Genomic DNA, 19,930 nt, shown 5'->3' with positions numbered 1-19,930 from the left:
TAGCCTCGGTGACATATCACCCACCGGCCCAGCGGGTAGCAACTGCCGCCTGCTCAATGTCACTGGGTCTGTTACACACGGGATAATCGGAACGATCTTATCGATTGTCGTCACGGATTTGGCACTCACGGGAGATGAGGGGAGTCCAGGAATATCTCCAGCACGGTCATCACCCTTCTCCTTAATACAGTAGTTGCCACGGGAAATGCCTTGGCCTTGACTCCAGCCTTTTTCCAGACTGTCACTCCATCCGCACCCTTTAGGACTTTGCGCACACGTGCAAAAAACATAGGATCTCCTGAGAGCTGCACCACTCTCCACCTCCTTTTCTTCCCGACGGTTGCCCTTGGCAACGGCATATCTTTGCTCTTTCTCCGGCGTTCCCAGCACACTGCCGACCTCTTGGAACTTTGTGCAGGGTCCATACAGCGTTGAGGACCCTCTATTCAGGGCTAGCTGCAGCTGCACCTCCAGAGCCTCTCGCTCAGCATCAAATTTCGCCAATTCACTTGGGGTACAACCCATCTGTTTTACCGGTTTTACCTGCCGTTTAATCTCCCACGTCCGTCGGACGTATTCTTCCCCAAGACCCATGGCAACAAACAGTCTCGTAGCAGGAAAAACTTTCAGCAGCGAGTCCACTTTTTCTGGGCTACTGGACCTTTAATTCACTGCACAGTAACTCCTTTGCAAAAAGTGTCCAGAACAGCATGAGCAGCACCAGCTCCTTTCAGTGATGTCGTTGTCCCTAGCAACCACGTTTTTTATTTTTACTTTTCAGCACAGACATGTGCCCGCATCCTCCACCAATTGTGGGGGATTAGCTCTTTTGCGGGGGTTGCAATCACACACTTCTTCACAGACACCAGGATTTAGGGGCCAAACTGTGCTTTATTGTGGCACACGGCATAAAGAAAAACACACAAAGCCAAAATAAAATACCTTGCCCGTCAGGGCCCTATCTATACACATAGGTTTCCCTGACTCACCTAAAGCGTAACACAGTTCACACCGTGATGAGATGCGGCTTTCCCAGTCCAACCTCCAGCAGCATCCAGGCTGCTCCCACACCAGGGTCTCTTGGGGGATAGTGGTCTCTCAGCCCTCCTAGCTCAGACCACACAGAGCCACTCCAGCCTTCTGTGTGCAAGTCCCCACCCCCTCTCACTCTGAGGATTCCTTTATCCCCAGGTGATTACTGCACCTGGTCTTTCTTCAGACCTGGTGATTCTCGGGAAGACTCAGCAAATCCTGTCATATATCTCCCCTAACAACCATGAGGCCTGTCACTTCCTCACAGTACTTATACACGGGTTCCAGTTGTGGTGGCTATGGCAGGTAATGTGTTGTTTGGTGTGCTTACCTGCCGATCCAGTTGCTGTATACGGTCTCCACATTTTCTTTGCGGCTAGGCTGGTGGAGACTCCTGTTCATCCGTGTCTGAGGGATTATCAGGGTGACTCAGGGTCCTAGGTTCCTAGGTATATGCTGTCCTACCACCCAGGTCCTCTCATACGGGTAGAAGTTAGGGAGAGGGTTAGGAAAGCTATATGAGGTGTCCTCCTCCCTTATCTCAGCCTCAGGCCTAGTTGCTCTCATCATGGGGTCCCTGTTGTACGTTGGAGAGTTTCCCCCACTCCCCACCATGACGAGTACAAGGTGAGTCTGATCATCCAAACTGATATTTATTAATCTATATATACTTTACCCCTATTCTTGACCTATATTGCATCATTTATCAGGTAGTCCTGGTAACTGTCAAAGGGCCTCGTCAAAAGGCCTGAGCAAACCGTGGGTGTCAGGCATGAGCTGCCACTAGCTAAAGTTGAAGTTACACAGCGGCGTACTCCTGTCCGCCTGCATCATCAATACATTTTTCATGGCCTTCCTCTGCTCAGATAGTCAGTCCAACATGTGGAGGGTGGAGTTTCAATGTGTGGAAACATCACATATGAGGCAATGTTGGGAAATGTTATTTTGCCTTTGCATCTTAAGGATGACGTGTTTTGCAGTGTAAGAGTGGCTGAAGTGCATGCACAGTTTCCTGGCTATTTTCAAGATGTTTAGCAGTTGGGTGGAAGACTTTAGAAACCACTTTACAACCAGATTAAAGACATGTGCAATGCAGGGCGCATGGGTCAGCCCTCCTTGACGCAGCACTGACACAATGTTCTTCCCTTTATCGGTGACCATAATTCCGATCTTCAGTTAGTGAGAAGATAGACAGACAGAATTTGATTTCCTCTTAAAGGACATGGAGCAGTTCCTCCCCGGTGTGATTCCGTTCACTCAGATTAGCCAGGTGCAGAACAGAATGACACTGCCATGCTCTGCATAGGTGGTATGTTAGAGGAGCACTCCAAATTGTGTCTGCAGGAAAAGTTGTTGACAAGGTTGAGGATGAGGAGGCAGAGGAGGACATTGGCATAGGATTCACAGCTTGAGAACACGGACGCGGCTGTGCTGTGACCCAACCAAGTTGCTGGTGTGCCTCAGCAGGACTACATTTACCCAGTGGGCCGTAAAGGACAGATATTGCTCTTGGCTATAATTATAGCTCCACATGTTGGCACTGCCTTGAACTTTAGCAGACATTGACAGCCTCAAAGACTGTCCCATCTTTTGCTCAATATACGTGTGAAGGGCTGGTTCAGCCATTTTGGATAAGTAATGATGGTTTGGGACTCTCCACCATGGCTCAGCACAAGTCATCAGTCGCTGAAAGGTGCAGAGTCAACCACATGGAAGAGGAGGGACTGTAGTAACAGCGACTTCGCCAGGAGCACGTTCAGTTTTGAGTAGAGTTGAGCGAACACCTGGATGATCGGGTTCGAGAAGTTCGGCCAAACTTCCCAGAAATGTTCGGGTTCGGGATCCGAACTTGACCCGAACTTCGCCCCGAACCCGAACTCCATTGAAATCAAAGGGGACCCGAACTTTTTGGCACTAAAAAGGCTGTAAAACAGCCCAGGAAAGGGCTAGAGAGCTGCGAAAGGCAGCAAAATGTAGGTAAATCCCCTGCAAACAAATGTGGATAGGGAATTGAATAAAAATAAAATAAATACAAATTAACCAATATCAATTGGAGAGAGATCCCATAGCAGAGAATCACACTTCATGTCACCCACCACTGGAACAGGCCACTGTCGGATATTTAGGCCCTGGCACCCAGACAGAGGAGAGAGGTCCTATAGCAGAGAATCAGGCTTCATGTCATAGTAGAGAATCAGGCTTCATGTCATAGCAGAGAATAAGGCTTTATGTCATAGCAGAGAATTAGGCTTCACGTCACCCACCAATGGAACAGGCCATTGTCAGATATTTAGGCCCCGGCACCCAGACAGAGGAGAGAGGTCCTATAGCAGAGAATCAGGCTTCACGTCACCCACCACTGGAACAGGCCATTGTTAGATATTTAGGCCCCGACACCCAGAGGAGAGAGGTCCTATAGCAGAGAATCAGGCTTCATGTCATAGCAGAGAATCAGGCTTCACGTCACCCACCACTGGAACAGACCATTGTCAGATATTTAGGCACCGGCACCCAGACAGAGGAGAGAGGTCCCATAGCAGAGAATCAGGCTTCATGTCATAGCAGAGAATCAGGCTTCATGTCATAGCAGAGAATCAGGCTTCATGTCATAGCAGAAAACCAGGCTTCACGTCACCCACCACTGGAACAGGCCACTGTCAGATATTTAGGCACCGGCACCCAGACAGAGCAGAGAGGTCCCATTGCAGAGAATCAGGCTTCATGTCATAGCAGAGAATCAGGCTTCACGTCACCCACCACTGGAACAGGCCATTGTCAGATATTTAGGCCCCGGCACCCAGACAGAGGAGAGAGGTCCCATAGCAGAGAATCAGGCTTCATGTCATAGCAGAGAATCAGGCTTCACGTCACCCACCACTGGAACAGGCCATTGTCAGATATTTAGGCCCCGGCACCCAGAGGAGAGAGGTCCTATAGCAGAGAATCAGGATTCATGTCATAGCAGAGAATAAGGCTTCACGTCACCCACCACTGGAACAGGCCATTGTCAGATATTTAGGCACCGGCACCCAGACAGAGGAGAGAGGTCCCATAACAGAGAATCAAGCTTCATGTCATAGCAGAGAATCAGGCTTCATGTCATAGCAGAGAATCATGCTTCATGTCATAGCAAAAAACCAGGCTTCACGTCACCCACCACTGGAACAGGCCACTGTCAGATATTTAGGCCCCAGCACCCAGACAGAGGAGAGAGGTCCCATAGCAGAGAATCAGGCTTCATGTCATAGCAGAGAATCAGGCTTCACGTCACCCACCACTGGAACAGGCCATTGTCAGATATTTAGGCCCCGGCACCCAGACAGATGTGAGCGGTCCCATTTCAGAGAATCAGGATTCATGTCACCCACCACTGGAACAGGCCACTGTCAGATATTTAGGCTCCGGCACCCAGACAGAGCAGAGAGGTCCCATTGCAGAGAATCAGGCTTCATGTCATAGCAGAGAATCAGGCTTCACGTCACCCACCACTGGAACAGGCCACTGTCAGATATTTAGGCTCCGGCACCCAGACAGAGCAGAGAGGTCCCATTGCAGAGAATCAGGCTTCATGTCATAGCAGAGAATCAGGCTTCACGTCACCCACCACTGGAACAGGCCATTGTCAGATATTTAGGCCCCGGCACCCAGACAGAGGAGAGAGGTCCCATTGCAGAGAATCAGGCTTCATGTCACCCACCACTGGAACAGGCCACTGTCAAATATTTAGGCCCCGGCACCCAGACAGAGGAGAGAGGTCCCATAGCAGAGATTCAGGCTTCATGTCACTCACCACTGAAACAGGCCATTGTCAGATATTTAGGCCCCGACACCCAGACAGAGGAAAGGTTCATTCAACTTTAGGTTGCCCTGCAATATAATGGCAAAATTAACTGGAGTACAAGAATATATTGTTAAGGGGAGGTAGTTATAAATTTCTAATCTGCACAAGGGATGGACAGGTCCTGTGGGATCCATGCATGGTTCATTTTTATGAACGTCAGCTTGTCCACATTGGCTGTGGATAGGTGGCTGCGTTTGTGTGTAATAACGTCCCCTGTCGTGCTGAATACACGTTCAGACATGACGCTGGCCGCCAGGCGGCCAGCACCTCCAAGGCATAAAAGGCTAGCTCTGGCCACGTGGACAATTTGGAGACCCATAAGTTGAATGTGGCCGAATTATCAGTCAGTACGTGGAGGGGTGTGCACACGTACTGTTCCACCATGTTAGTGAAATGCTGCCTCCTGCTAACACGTTCCGTATAAGGTGGTGGTGCAGTTAGCCGTGGCGTGGTGGCAAAACTTTTCCACATCTCTGCCATTCTAACCCTGCCCTCAGAGGAGCTGGCCGTGACACAGCTGCATTGGCGACCTCTTGCTCCTCCTCTGCCTTTGCCTTGGGCTTCCACTTGTTTCCCTGTGACATTTGGGAATGCTCTCAGTAGCGCATCTACCACGTGCGCTTGTACTTGCGCATCTTCCTATCATGCTCCAGTGCAAGAAGTAACACATTGGCACATTGTCTTTGTACTGGGGATCCAGCAGGGTGGCAACCCAGTAGTCCGCACACGTTAAAATGTGGGCAACTCTGCTGTCGTTGCACAGGCACTGCAGCATGTAGTCGCTCATGTGTGCCAGGCTGCCCAGAGGTAAGGACAAGCTGTCCTCTGTGGGAGGCGTATCTCCATCGTCCTCCGTTTCCCCCCAGCCACGCACCAGTAATGGGCCTGAGCTGCATTGGGTGCCACCCCGCTGTGAACATGCTTCATCCTCATCCTCCTCCACCTCCTCCTCATCCTCGTCCTCCAGTAGTGGGCCCTGTCTGGCCACATTTGTACCTGGCCTCTGCTGTTGCAAAAAACCTCCCTCTGAGTCATTTCTAAGAGACTGGCCTGAAAATGCTAAAAATGACCCCTCTTCCTGCTCCAGCTCCTCCTCCTGGGCCACCTCCTCCTCCATCATCACCCTAAGTGTTTTCTCAAGGAGACATAGAAGTGGTATTGTAACGCTGATAACGGCGTCATCGCCACTGGCCATGTTGGTGGAGTACTCGAAACAGCTCAACAGGGCACACAGGTCTCACATGGAGGCCCAGTCATTGGTGGTGCTGTTCCACAGTGCGACTGACCCGTGCGTGCTGCTGCTGAAACTCCACTATGGCCTGCTGCTGCTCGCACAGTCTGTCCAGCATGTGCAAGGTGGAGTTCCACCTAGTGGGCACGTCGCATATGAGGCGGTGAACGGGAAGGCCGAAGTTACGCTGCAGCGCAGACAGGCGAGCAGCCGCAGGATGTGAACGCCGGAAGCACGCACAGATGGCCTGCACTTTATGCAGCAGCTCTGACATGTCGGGGTAGTTGTGAATGAACTTCTGCACCACCAAATTCAGCACATGTGCCAGGCAAGAGATGTGCGTCAAACCGGCTAGTCCCAGAGCTGCAACGAGATTTCGCCCATTATCCCACACTACCAGGCCGGCCTTGAGGCTCACCGGCAGCAACCACTCATCGGTCTGTTGTTCAATACCCCGCCACAACTCCTGCACGGTGTGGGGCCTGGCCCCCAAACATATGAGTTTCAGAATGGCCTGCTGATGTTTACCCCGGGCTGTGCTGAAGTTGGTGGTGAAGGTGTGTGGCTGACTGGATGAGCAGATGGAAGAAGAGGAGGAGGAAGCAGAGTAGGAGGAGGAGGCTACAGGAGGCAAAGAATGTTGCCCTGCGATCTTTGGCAGCGGAAGGACGTGCGCCAAACAGCTCTCCGCCTGGGGCCCAGCCGCCACTACATTTACCCAGTGTGCAGTTAGGGAGATATAGCGTCCCTGGCCGTGCTTACTGGTCCACGTATCTGTGGTTAGATGGGCCTTGCCACAGATGGCGTTGCGCAGTGCACACTTGATTTTATTGGATACTTGGTTGTGCAGGGAAGGCACGGCTCTCTTGGAGAAGTAGTGGTGGCTGGGAACAACATACTGTGGGACAGCAAGCGACATGAGCTGTTTGAAGCTGTCTGTGTCCACCAGCCTGAATGACAGCATTTCATAGGACAGTAGTTTAGAAATGCTGGCATTCAGGGCCAGGGATCGAGGGTGGCTAGTTGGGAATTTACGCTTTCTCTTAAATGTTTGTTAGATGGAGAGCTGAACGCTGCCATGTGACATGGTGGAGATGCTTGGTGACGGAGGTGGTGGTGTTGGTGGTACATCCTCTGTTTGCTGGGTGGCAGGTGCCAACGTTCCTCCAGAGGCGGAGGAAGAGGCCGAGGCAGCAGCAGAAGAGGTAGCAGGAGGAGCCAAAGCGAGTTCCCTGGTTTTACGGTGTTTACTCCAGTGCATTTCATGCTTTGCATGCAGGTGCCTGGTCATGCAGGTTGTGCTGAGGTTCAGAACGTTAATGCCTCGCTTTAGGCTCTGATGGCACAGCGTGCAAACCACTCGGGTCTTGTCATCAGCACATTGTTTGAAGAACTGCCACGCCAGGGAACTCCTTGAAGCTGCCTTTGAGGTGCTCGGTCCCAGATGGCGGTGGCTAGTAGCAGGCGGACTCTCTTGGCGGCGGGTGTTCTGCTTTTGCCCACTGCTCCCTGTTTTGCTACACTGTTGGCTTGGTCTCACCACTGCCTCTTCCTCCGAACTCTGAAAGTCAGTGGCATGACCTTCATTCCATGTGGGGTCTAGGACCTTATTGTCCCCTGCATCGTCTTCCACCCAGTCTTCCTCCCTCACCTCCTGTTCAGTCTGTACACTGCAGAAAGACGCAGCAGTTGGCACCTGTGTTTCATCATCAGAGACGTGCTGAGGTGGTATTCCCATGTCCTCATCATCAGGAAACATAAGTGGTTGTGCGTCAGTGCAGTCTATGTCTTCCACCGCTGGGGAAGGGCTAGGTGGATGCCCTTGGGAAACCCTGCCAGCAGAGACTTCAAACAGCGAGAGACTGCTGCATAAGTTGAGGCTCAGACAGTTTCCCTGATATGCATGGGGGTGATGTGGCAGACTGATGGGCTTGGTTTTCAGGCGCCATCTGTGCGCTTTCTGCAGAAGACTGGGTGGGAGATAATGTGTCCGTGCTGGATCCACTGTCGGCCACCCAATTGACTAATGCCTGTACCTGCTCAGGCCTTACCATCCTTAGAACGGCATTGGGCCCCACCAAATATCACAGTAAATTATGGCAGCTACTGGGACCTGAGGTAGTTGGTACACTAGGACGTGTGGCTGTGGCAGAACGGCCACGTCCTCTCCCAGCACCAGAGGGTCCACTAACACCACCACTACCATGTCCGCATCCCTTACTAGATGTATTCTTCATTGTTACCGTTCACTACAATAAGAAAAAAATTATTTGGCCCAATGTATTGAATTCATATTCAGGCTTTTTTTTACAGGCATCTAACACTATCTGGCTATCTATTTAGGTACCGTATTACACTAATACAGGCACAGCAGTAACCACAGATTTAGCTGAATATAAGTTGTAGGCCTAGTATTTAGGCCCTGGATGACAGGTATCCCTTTTACGGACAGAATTAGACTTGGAAATGCACAGTAGTGTGTGAAGTTATTGAGGATGACCCTATCAACACCTTTAATCTAATATGCCCTTTTATAGATAGATTTAAACTTGGCCTGATTCCGCAGAAACCACTGATTTAGGGAATTCCTAAGTTGGGAATTGTATTTCAACCCAGAACAAAAACTGTGCTTTGACGAACACTAAATAACTTTACCAGCCACAGCAGTAAACACAGATTTAGCTGAATATAAATTGTAGGCCTATTATTTAGGCGCTGGATGACAGGTATACGTTTACGGACAGAATTGGACTTGGAGATGCACGGTAACGTGTGAAGTTATTGAGAATGACCCTATCAGCACCTTCAATCTACAGGGAGTGCAGAATTATTAGGCAAATGAGTATTTTGACCACATCATCCTCTTTATGCATGTTGTCTTACTCCAAGCTGTATAGGCTCGAAAGCCTACTACCAATTAAGCATATTAGGTGATGTGCCTCTCTGTAATGAGAAGGGGTGTGGTCTAATGACATCAACACCCTATATCAGGTGTGCATAATTAGTAGGCAACTTCCTTTCCTTTGGCAAAATGGGTCAAAAGAAGGACTTGACAGGCTCAGAAAAGTCAAAAATAGTGAGAGATGCAGCACTCTTAAAATTGCAAAGCTTCTGAAGTGTGATCATCGAACAATCAAGCGTTTCATTCAAAATAGTCAACAGGGTCGCAAGAAGCGTGTAGAAAAACCAAGGCGCAAAATAACTGCCCATGAACTGAGAAAAGTCAAGCGTGCAGCTGCCAAGATGCCACTTGCCACAAGTTTGGCCATATTTCAGAGCTGCAACATCACTGGAGTGCCCAAAAGCACAAGGTGTGCAATACTCAGAGACATGGCCAAGGTAAGAAAGGCTGAAAGACGACCACCACTGATCAAGACACACAAGCTGAAACGTCAAGACTGGGCCAAGAAATATCTCAAGACTGATTTTTCTAAGGTTTTATGGACTGATGAAATGAGAGTGAGTCTTGATGGGCCAGATGGATGGGCCCGTGGCTGGATTGGTAAAGGGTAGAGAGCTCCAGTCCGACTCAGACGCCAGCAAGGTGGAGGTGGAGTACTGGTTTGGGCTGGTATCATCAAAGATAAGCTTGTGGGGCCTTTTCGGGTTGAGGATGGAGTCAAGCTCAACTCCCAGTCCTACTGCCAGTTTCTAGAAGACACCTTCTTCAAGCAGTGGTACAGGAAGAAGTCTGCATCCTTCAAGAAAAACATGATTTTTATGCAGGACAATGCTCCATCACACGCGTCCAAGTACTCCACAGCGTGGCTGGCAAGAAAGGGTATAAAAGAAGAAAATCTAATGACATGGCCTCCTTGTTCACCTGATCTGAACCCCATTGAGAACCTGTGGTCCATCATCAAATGTGAGATTTACAAGGAGGGAAAACAGTACACCTCTCTGAACAGTGTCTGGGAGGCTGTGGTTGCTGCTGCACGCAATGTTGATGGTGAACAGATCAAAACACTGACAGAATCCATGGATGGCAGGCTTTTGAGTGTCCTTGCAAAGAAAAATGGCTATATTGGTCACTGATTAGTTTTCGTTTTGTTTTTGAATGTCAGAAATGTATATTTGTGAATGTTGAGATGTTATATTGGTTTCACTGGTAAAAATAAATAATTAAAATTGGTATATATTTGTTTTTTGTTAAGTTGCCTAATAATTATGCACAGTAATAGTCACCTGCACACACAGATATCCCCCTAAAATAGCTAAAACTAAAAACAAACTAAAAACTACTTTCAAAAATATTCAGCTTTGATATTAATTAGTTTTTTTGGGTTCATTGAGAACATGGTTGTTGTTCAATAATAAAATGAATCCTCAGAAATACAACTTGCCTAATAATTCTGCACTCCCTGTAATATACCCTTTTATGGATAGATTTAAGCTTGGCCTGATACAGCAGAAACCACTTATTTACTGAATTGCTAATTTGGGAATTGTATTTCAACCCAGAAAAAATTATATCCTTTGCCAGACAGCAGACAGTATTACAATTGGCTAGCCACAGTTGAAACACAAGATTTAGGGTACTGCTATTTTGGCAATTGTATTTCACCCCTCAAAAAAATAGCAAGCCCCTGATGTGGGATATAGCAAAAAACAAACAAACACACTATTGATGGTTACATGTACTTAGTGGCAGCTTGTGCTGCCGCACCACAAGACACAAAATGGCCACCGATCACCCCAGAAAAAAGTGACAGAAAAATGCTCTGGGCAGCCTAAAAACAGTGAGCAATTAAATAGCAGAGGTTGAATGATTCACAGCTGTAGATCGATCACTTCATTAAGCTTTTTAGAAGAGTAAATCACTGCCAAATCCCGCCATAACAGCAGCAGCTGCATCCTATCCCTACACTGATCAGAGCAGAGTGACGTGCAGCGCTACTTGACTCCAGCTTAAATAGAGGCTGGGTCACATGCTGCACTAGCCAATCACAGCCATGCCAATAGTAGGCATGGCTGTGATGGCCTCTTGGGGCAAGTAGTATGACACTTGTTGATTGGCTGCTTTGCAGCCTTTCAAAAAGCGCCAAGAAAGCACCGAACACCGAACCCGAACCAAGACTTTTACGAAAATATTCAGGTTCGGGTCCGTGTCACGAACACCCCAAAATTCGGTACGAACCCTAACTATACAGTTCGGGTTCGCTCATCCCTAGTTTTGAGCCGTTGGATGAGTGCACGCATACTGTTGTCTTTTTGCAATGCCCTTGGATGACGCTGGCAGCTTTGGCCTGCTGCTACCACCCCCCTTTCTTCTGCTGCTACTTCTGCCAGCTCCAGAAACATTTTTGCCACTGCCAATTCCCCATACTGTACAATAACTGTAAGTGTAAAATAGAAGTAGTATTAGAACGCTATTTCACCCCAATTACATAATTAAGTATTTATGGAATTACTTATGTAAAAAAAAAAAAAAGTATAACCCAAAATCAGTATGATTATAATGCTATTTCGCCCCAATTACAGAATTAAGGCCTAATGGAATTGCTTATGTATAAAACAATGTGAAGAACCTAAAATCAGTAGGATTAGACTGCTATTTCACCCCAATTACAGAATCAAGGCCTAATGAAAATCTTTATCTATAACACAAGGTAAAAAACCAAATACGCAAGAAAATATTGTGTTATTTTGCAATTACAGATTCAGGGCCTAATGTAATTACTTATCTAGATCACAAGGTGTGAAACCAAAGATGTGAAAAATATTTAGATTGCTATTTCACCCCAATTACAGAATCAAGTTATTATAGTATTATGCATGTATAAAACAATGAGGACACCACAATAGCAGTAGTGTTAGAATGCTTTTTAACCCGAATTAGTGCAGCAATGTGTAATAGAGTGGTTTATCTATTAGCTAATCTTTACACTGTTCTATTGGCCCCTTCACTCCCACAATTGTGTGGATAAAGTCTACCGATTATCTCCCTACACAAAATTTACATTTTGCAAATAAAGTCTTTCCTAATCACTGTCCCTAGTGCCTGTCACATCTCTTCCTGCACTAAGTACACAGTAAGGCCTCATGCACACGTCCGTGAAATACGGTCTGTGTGACACCGGCCTGGATTTCTTCTGAGTGCAGGAGCGCAGGGCGTCATTGGTTGCTATGACGCCGTGCGCTTCCTGCTGCCGCCGCAGTACAGTAATACACTAGTATAGATCACACCAGTGTATTACTGTACTACGGCGGCAGCAGTAAGCGCACCGCGTCATAGCAACCAATGACGCCGTGCGCTCCTGCATTCAGAAGAAATCCAGGCCGGTATCACACGGACCGTGTTTCACGGATGTGTGCATGAGGCTTAAAATGGACCAGGCAGGATGAGGCTTTTTATAGGCCTGTGACATCACAGGGGTTGGCCATCTGCTGATTGGCTGGCTGCACTGCATTATGAGTGATCCTTCATTCCTGGGCTTTTTACTTTCACTTTGTAAGATGTGCAACAGTCATTTTGGGAAAAATGCAGTTCATTACAAAAAAGTGCAAGGAAATTCGGATTCATGACTAATCAAAATTTTCCTGAAATTCAGAACGTATTCCACTTGTTCAACTTTGATTTGCTCAACACTAATCATGTTCCTTTCACTTCATACATACTGTACGTACTTAGTACTTTGTGTTGGTCTATCACATAAAATCCCTACAAAATATATTTAAGTTTGTGGGTTTAACGTGAAAAAATGTGAAAGGTTCAGGGGGTATAAATGTTTTTTTCTTTCAGTCTTTCAATATTTTAATCTTTTTCTTTTTTCTTAGGCTGCTTTCACACTAGCGTTCGTCGGTCCGCTCGTGAGCTCCGTTTGAAGGAGCTCACGAGCGGACCCGAACGCAGCCGTCCAGCCCTGATGCAGTCTGAATGGAGCGGATCCGCTCAGACTGCATCAGTCTGGCGGCGTTCAGCCTCCGCTCCGCTCGCCTCCGCACGGACAGGCGGACAGCTGAACGCTGCTTGCAGCGTTCGGGTGTCCGCCTGGCCGTGCGGAGGCGTGCGGATCCGTTCAGACTTACAATGTAAGTCAATGGGAACGGATCCGCTTGAAGATGTCACCATATGGCTCAATCTTCAAGCGGATCCGTCCCCCATTGACTTTACATTGAAAGTCTGAACGGATCCGCGCAGGCTACTTGCGCACTTGCGAATTTTTTTAAAGTTATTAATGCAGACGGATCCGTACTGAACGGAGCCTCCGTCTGCATTAATATGAGCGGATCCGTTCAGAACGGATCCGCCCGAACGCTAGTGTGAAAGTAGCCTAATTCTGCCTTAATATTTTAAACATTTTAATAGTTTTCCATACAGTTAAAGTTTCATTTTACCATAGTTTTATTTTACACTGGTAGATGCAAAAATGTGGTAATGTCTTTGCACTCATTTTAAATGGTATTATTGTCCGGGGTAAGACGGACTGGCTGTAATTGTCCTGTATGTAAAAAGTGATTTGTATAATAGAGTGACAGTGACTACTTTATGTTTCAGAGCCGTGTACTGCAAAGGAAAGGGACATGGAAAGTAATAATATACAACTAAGGTGGAGATCTGATAGAAAGCTTTACACAAGACATGGTGAGACTATAGAGTTTATTTGTAAACCTGGACATGAAGCTCCTCCTGACACACAGATGAAAATTACTTGTAATCAAGGAAATCTGGAATATCCAAAATGCTTCAAGAGAGGTAAGTGTCAAACATAGGTGTGTGCACAGAGTGATCCGATTTATTGCTGCTACCACCAAGTAATGCTGCTGCCAGTGCTGTAACCTTGTTACAGGTTTGGTTCTGGTACTGTATGTGTGCAGTAAGCTTGGTTCTGTTACTGTATCCACACACCAGGAGCTGTATGTATTTATGCCATACGCTCACCTACACCCTATACTTATGTGATTTTTATATTTATATCCATTTCTTATCTATACATGGGGTGTTTCTAAAGGCCAGAAAAAGTGCGCATTGTATGGTCCCTCCACTTATCAAGTATCCTGACTGCAAATTGTTTCACTGCTTAAATTCCTCAGAAGTGTCTTGGAAGATCCTTGTGTGGTGAAAAATGCTGGAATTTAGGCCTCTTTCACACTACCGTTTTTTTCCCGTTTTGCAGGCCGTTTTTTGCATTCCGTATACGGTTCGTATATGGAACCATTCATTTCAATGGTTCCGCAAAAAAAAAAAGGAATGTACTCCGTATGCATTCCGTTTCCGTATTTCCGTTTTTCCGTTCCGTTGAAAGATAGAACATGTCCTAATATTGCCTGCAAATCACGTTCCGTGGCTCCATTCAAGTCAATGGGTCTGCAACAAAAAAAAATGGAACACATACGGAAATGCATCCGTATGTCTTCCATATCAGTTTGCGGAACCATCTATTGAAAATGTTATGCCCAGCCCAATTTTGTCTATGTAATTACTGTACACTCATATGCCATATGGAAAAACGGAAACACAACACGGAACAAAGGATCCGTGTAAAACAGACTGCAAAACACTGAAAAAGCCATACGGTAGTGTGAAAGAGGCCTTAGGCCGAATGCACACGGCCGTGAGCGGACCGTGGAACCACGGGCTGAATTCCTGCTGAGAGCAGGAGCGCACGGCGTCATTGGTTGCTATGACGCCGTGCGCTTCCTGCTGCCACCGCAGTACAGTAGTACACTGGTATAGATCATAACAGTGTATTACTGTATTGCGGCGGCAGCAGGAAGCGCACGGCGTCATAGCAACCAGTGACGCCGTGCGCTCCTGCTCTCAGGAGGGATCCAGGCCGTGGTTCCACGGTCCGCTCAAGGCCGTGAAACACGGTCGTGTGCATGAGGCCTTACTCTGAGGATTTTGCTGTGGAGTTAATGCAGGTTTTGCTGCAGATTTCACCCTATGCATTACAAAGGGTGAAATCTTTGGTGGATTTTCACAGCGTATATTGATATGCTGTGGATTTAAAAAAAATTCGCAGGTCAGTTTATGCAGTTAATTTTTTGAGAGTGAATGGTTAAGGCTACTTTCACACCTGCGTTAGGTGCGGATCCGTCTGGTATCTGCTCAGACTGATCCGCACCTATAAATGCACTCTATGGTATCCGTTAAGAACTTATCCGTCTGCATTCTATGTAAAAAAAAGTCTAAGTCTAATTGTTAGTCAGACGGATCCGTCCTGACTTTACATTGAAAGTCAATAAGGCACGGATCCGTTTGCAATTGCACCATATTGTGTCAACGTCAAACGGATCTGTCAACATTGACTTACATTGTAAGTGAGAACGGATCGGTATGGCTCTGCACCGCCAGGCGGACACCAAAACGCTGCAAGCAGTGTTTTGGTGTCCGCCTCCAGAGTGGAGCGGAGGCGGAACGGAGCCAAACTGATGCATTCTGAACGGATCCGCATCCATTCAGGATGCATTGGGGCTAAATTGATCTGTTTGGGGTCGCTTGTAAGAGCCTTGAAACGGATCTCACAGGCGGACACTGAAACGCTGGTGTGAAAGTGGCCTAAAACTTCCTAATACCCAGAGTATATCCAACCAATGTGAACAAAGCCTTACAGAATGTTTAACACCCTCCAGGACCAGGCCACGTATGGTAGCTTCTGTATTGTGATTTTACCATTATCCTCACCATGATCACACCCCCTCTCCTTCTGTTTAACTGCAAAGATGCTGTGGTCACTTTTGGCTGCTCCTCTGAGAAGATAAATGGCTGGGATTGGAGTTATTGCCAATCCTGATCGCTGAAGCCAGGTGACAGCTGTGTTATACAGTCTGCACTCACTGTGTATGAAGTGGGCTCAGCTCCTGAGTCTGCTCCATATACGTCTTAACGTCTTATGCACCCGATTAACCATTTCATGCATAAATATAAACCAAGGTGCATGACGTGGTTAAGAGGGTGTTCTCAACTGGGACATGCCATACCTACAGAAAATGCCATAAATATTAGATGGTTGCATGTCCCACCTCTGTGGAGAATGTACTGTAGGTTCACTGACTCCTGACTAGGGATGAGCGAACTCGAACTGTATAGTTCGGGTTCGTACCGAATTTTGGGGTGTCCGTGACACGGACCCGAACCCGGACATTTTCGTAAAAGTCCGGGTTCGGGTTCGGTGTTCGTCGCTTTCTTGGCGCTTTTGTGACGCTTTCTTGGCGCTTTTTGAAAGGCTGAAAAGCAGCCAATCAACAAGCGTCATACTACTTGCCCCAAGAGGCCATCACAGCCATGCCTACTATTGGCATGGCTGTGATTGGCCAGAGCACCATGTGACCCAGCCTCTATTTAAGCTGGAGTCACATAGCGCCGCCCGTCACTCTGCTCTGATTAGCGTAGGGAGAGGTTGCGGCTGCGACAGTAGGGCGAGATTAGGCAGATTAACTCCTCCAAAGTACTTGATTATTGATCGATCTGCAGCTGTGGGTCATTGAGCTGCTGATACTCAATTGCTCACTGTTTTTAGGCTGCCCAGACCGTTTGTCAGTCACATTTTTCTGGGGTGATCGGCGGCCATTTTGTGTCTTGTGGTGCGCCAGCACAAGCTGCGACCAAGTGCATTTAACCCTCAATGGTGTGGTTGTTTTTTGGCTAAAGCCTACATCAGGGTGAAGCTGTCACACCAAGTGCATTTAACCAGCAATAGTCTGTTTATTTTTTGGCCATATACTACATCAGGGGCAAGCTGCGCCTGTCACCAAGTGCATTTAACCCTCAATGATGTGGTTGTTTTTTGGCTAAAGCCTACATCAGGGTGAAGCTGTCACACCAAGTGCATTTAACCAGCAATAGTCTGTTTATTTTTTGGCCATATACTACATCAGGGGCAAGCTGCGCCCGTCACCAAGTGCATTTAACCCTCAGTAGTGTGGTTGGTCAAGCAATCACACCAAGTGCATTTAAACAGCAATAGTCTGTTCATTTTTTGGCCATATACTAAATCAGGGGCAAGCTGCGCCCGTCACCAAGTGCATTTAACCAGCAATAGTCTGTTCATTTTTTGGCCATATACTACATCAGGGGCAAGCTGCGCCCGTCACCAAGTGCATTTAACCCTCAGTAGTGTGGTTGGTCAAGCTGTGACACCAAGTGCATTTAACCAGCAATAGTCTGTTCATTTTTTGGCCATATACTACATCAGGGGCAAGCTGCGCCCGTCACCAAGTGCATTTAACCCTCAGTAGTGTGGTTGGTCAAGCTATCACACCAAGTGCATTTAACCAGCAATAGTCTGTTCATTTTTTGGCCATATACTAAATCAGGGGCAAGCTGCGCCCGTCACCAAGTGCATTTAACCAGCAATAGTCTGTTCATTTTTTGGCCATATACTACATCAGGGGCAAGCTGCGCCCGTCACCAAGTGCATTTAACCCTCAGTAGTGTGGTTGGTCAAGCTGTGACACCAAGTGCATTTAACCAGCAATAGTCTGTTCATTTTTTGGCCATATACTACATCAGGGGCAAGCTGTGCCCGTCACCAAGTGCATTTAACCCTCAGTAGTGTGGTTGGTCAAGCTGTGACACCAAGTGCATTTAACCAGGAATAGTCTGTTCATTTTTTGGCCATATACTACATCAGGGGCAAGCTGCGCCCGTCACCAAGTGCATTTAACCCTCAGTAGTGTGGTTGGTCAAGCTGTGACACCAAGTGCATTTAACCAGCAATAGTCTGTTTATTTTTTGGCCATATACTACATCAGGGGCAAGCTGCCCCCGTCACCAAGTGCATTTAACCCTCAGTAGTGTGGTTGGTCAAGCTATCACACCAAGTGCATTTAACCAGCAATAGTCTGTTCATTTTTTGGCCATATACTAAATCAGGTGCAAGCTGCGCCCGTCACCAAGTGCATTTAACCAGCAATAGTCTGTTCATTTTTTGGCCATATACTACATCAGGGGCAAGCTGCGCCCGTCACCAAGTGCATTTAACCCTCAGTAGTGTGGTTGGTCAAGCTGTCACACCAAGTGCATTTAACCAGCAATAGTCTGTTCATTTTTTGGCCATATACTAAATCAGGGGCAAGCTGCGCCCGTCACCAAGTGCATTTAACCCTCAGTAGTGTGGTTGGTCAAGCTATCACACCAAGTGCATTTAACCAGCAATAGTCTGTTCATTTTTTGGCCATATACTAAATCAGGGGCAAGCTGCGCCCGTCACAAAGTGCATTTAACCAGCAATAGTCTGTTCATTTTTTGGCCATATACTACATCAGGGGCAAGCTGCGCCCGTCACCAAGTGCATTTAACCCTCAGTAGTGTGGTTGGTCAAGCTGTGACACCAAGTGCATTTAACCAGCAATAGTCTGTTCATTTTTTGGCCATATACTAAATCAGGGGCAAGCTGCGCCCGTCACCAAGTGCATTTAACCCTCAGTAGAGTGGTTGGTCAAGCTATCACACCAAGTGCATTTAACCAGCAATAGTCTGTTCATTTTTTGGCCATATACTAAATCAGGGGCAAGCTGCGCCCGTCACCAAGTGCATTTAACCCTCAGTAGTGTGGTTGGTCAAGCTGTGACACCAAGTGCATTTAACCAGCAATAGTCTGTTCATTGTTTGGCCATATACTACATCAGGGGCAAGCTGCGCCTGTCACCAAGTGCATTTAACCAGCAATAGTCTGTTCATTTTTTGGCCATATACTACATCAGGGGCAAGCTGCGCCCGTCACCAAGTGCATTTAACCCTCAATAGTGTGGTTGGTCAAGCTATCACACCAAGTGCATTTAACCAGCAATAGTCTGTTCATTTTTTGGCCATATACTAAATCAGGGGCAAGCTGCGCCCGTCACCAAGTGCATTTAACCCTCAGTAGTGTGGTTGGTCAAGCTGTCACACCAAGTGCATTTAACCAGCAATAGTGTGGTTATTTTTTGGCCATATCCCAGTCTAATTCTGTCACTAAATCCATACCGGTCACCCAGCGCCTAAATACTAGGCCTCAAATTTATATCCCGCTAAATCTCTCGTTACCGCTGTACTGTTGTGGCTGGGCAAGTTATTTAGTGTCCGTCAAAGCACATTTTTTGTTCTGGGTTGAAATACAATTCCCAATTTAGCAATTTCATAATTTAGTGGTTTCTGCTATATCAGAGCTATTTGAAATCTATCCCTAAAAGGGTATATAATATTCAAGGTGCACATAGGGTCATTCAGAATAACTTCACACACACACGCTACTGTGCATTTCCAAGTCCAATTCTGTTAGTAAATCCATACCGGTCACCCAGCGCCTAAATACTAGGCCTCAAATGTATATCCCGCTAAATCTCTCGTTACCGCTGTCCTGTTGTGGCTGGGAAAGTTATTTAGTGTCCGTCAAAGCACATTTTTTGTTCTGGGTTGAAATACAATTCCCAATTTAGCAATTTCATAATTTAGTGGTTTCTGCTATATCAGAGCTATTTGAAATCTATCCCTAAAAGGGTATATAATATTCAAGGTGCACATAGGGTCATTCAGAATAACTTCACACACACACGCTACTGTGCATTTCCAAGTCCAATTCTGTTAGTAAATCCATACCGGTCACCCAGCGCCTAAATACTAGGCCTCAAATTTATATCCCGCTGAATTTGAATACAATACATTGGGCCAAATAATATTTTTGTTGTTGTGGTGAACCATAACAATGAGGAAAACATCTAGTAAGGGACGCGGACGTGGACATGGTCGTGGTGGTGTTAGTGGACCCTCTGGTGCTGGGAGAGGACGTGGCCGTTCTGCCACATCCACACGTCCTAGTGTACCAACTACCTCAGGTCCCAGTAGCCGCCAGAATTTACAGCGATATATGGTGGGGCCCAATGCCGTTCTAAGGATGGTAAGG

At 47.0% G+C, this 19,930-nt stretch overlaps 1 protein-coding gene across 2 annotated transcripts in view; it reads left to right on the top strand.

Moving 5' to 3' along the window:
* Positions 1–19,930, top strand: part of LOC122943123 (complement factor H-related protein 1-like) — a 363,452-nt gene that overhangs the window by 225,304 nt on the left and 118,218 nt on the right. For both annotated transcript variants that reach the window (XM_044300591.1, XM_044300590.1), the window contains exon 6: positions 13,603–13,800. In XM_044300591.1, coding sequence (XP_044156526.1) covers positions 13,603–13,800 — 198 coding nt within the window. The remainder of the gene's footprint in view (positions 1–13,602; positions 13,801–19,930) is intronic.

The sequence above is a fragment of the Bufo gargarizans genome, chromosome 7, assembly GCF_014858855.1.
Source record: "Bufo gargarizans isolate SCDJY-AF-19 chromosome 7, ASM1485885v1, whole genome shotgun sequence".
Taxonomy (NCBI): domain Eukaryota; kingdom Metazoa; phylum Chordata; class Amphibia; order Anura; family Bufonidae; genus Bufo; species Bufo gargarizans.
This window is presented reverse-complemented; position numbering and strand designations above follow the sequence as displayed.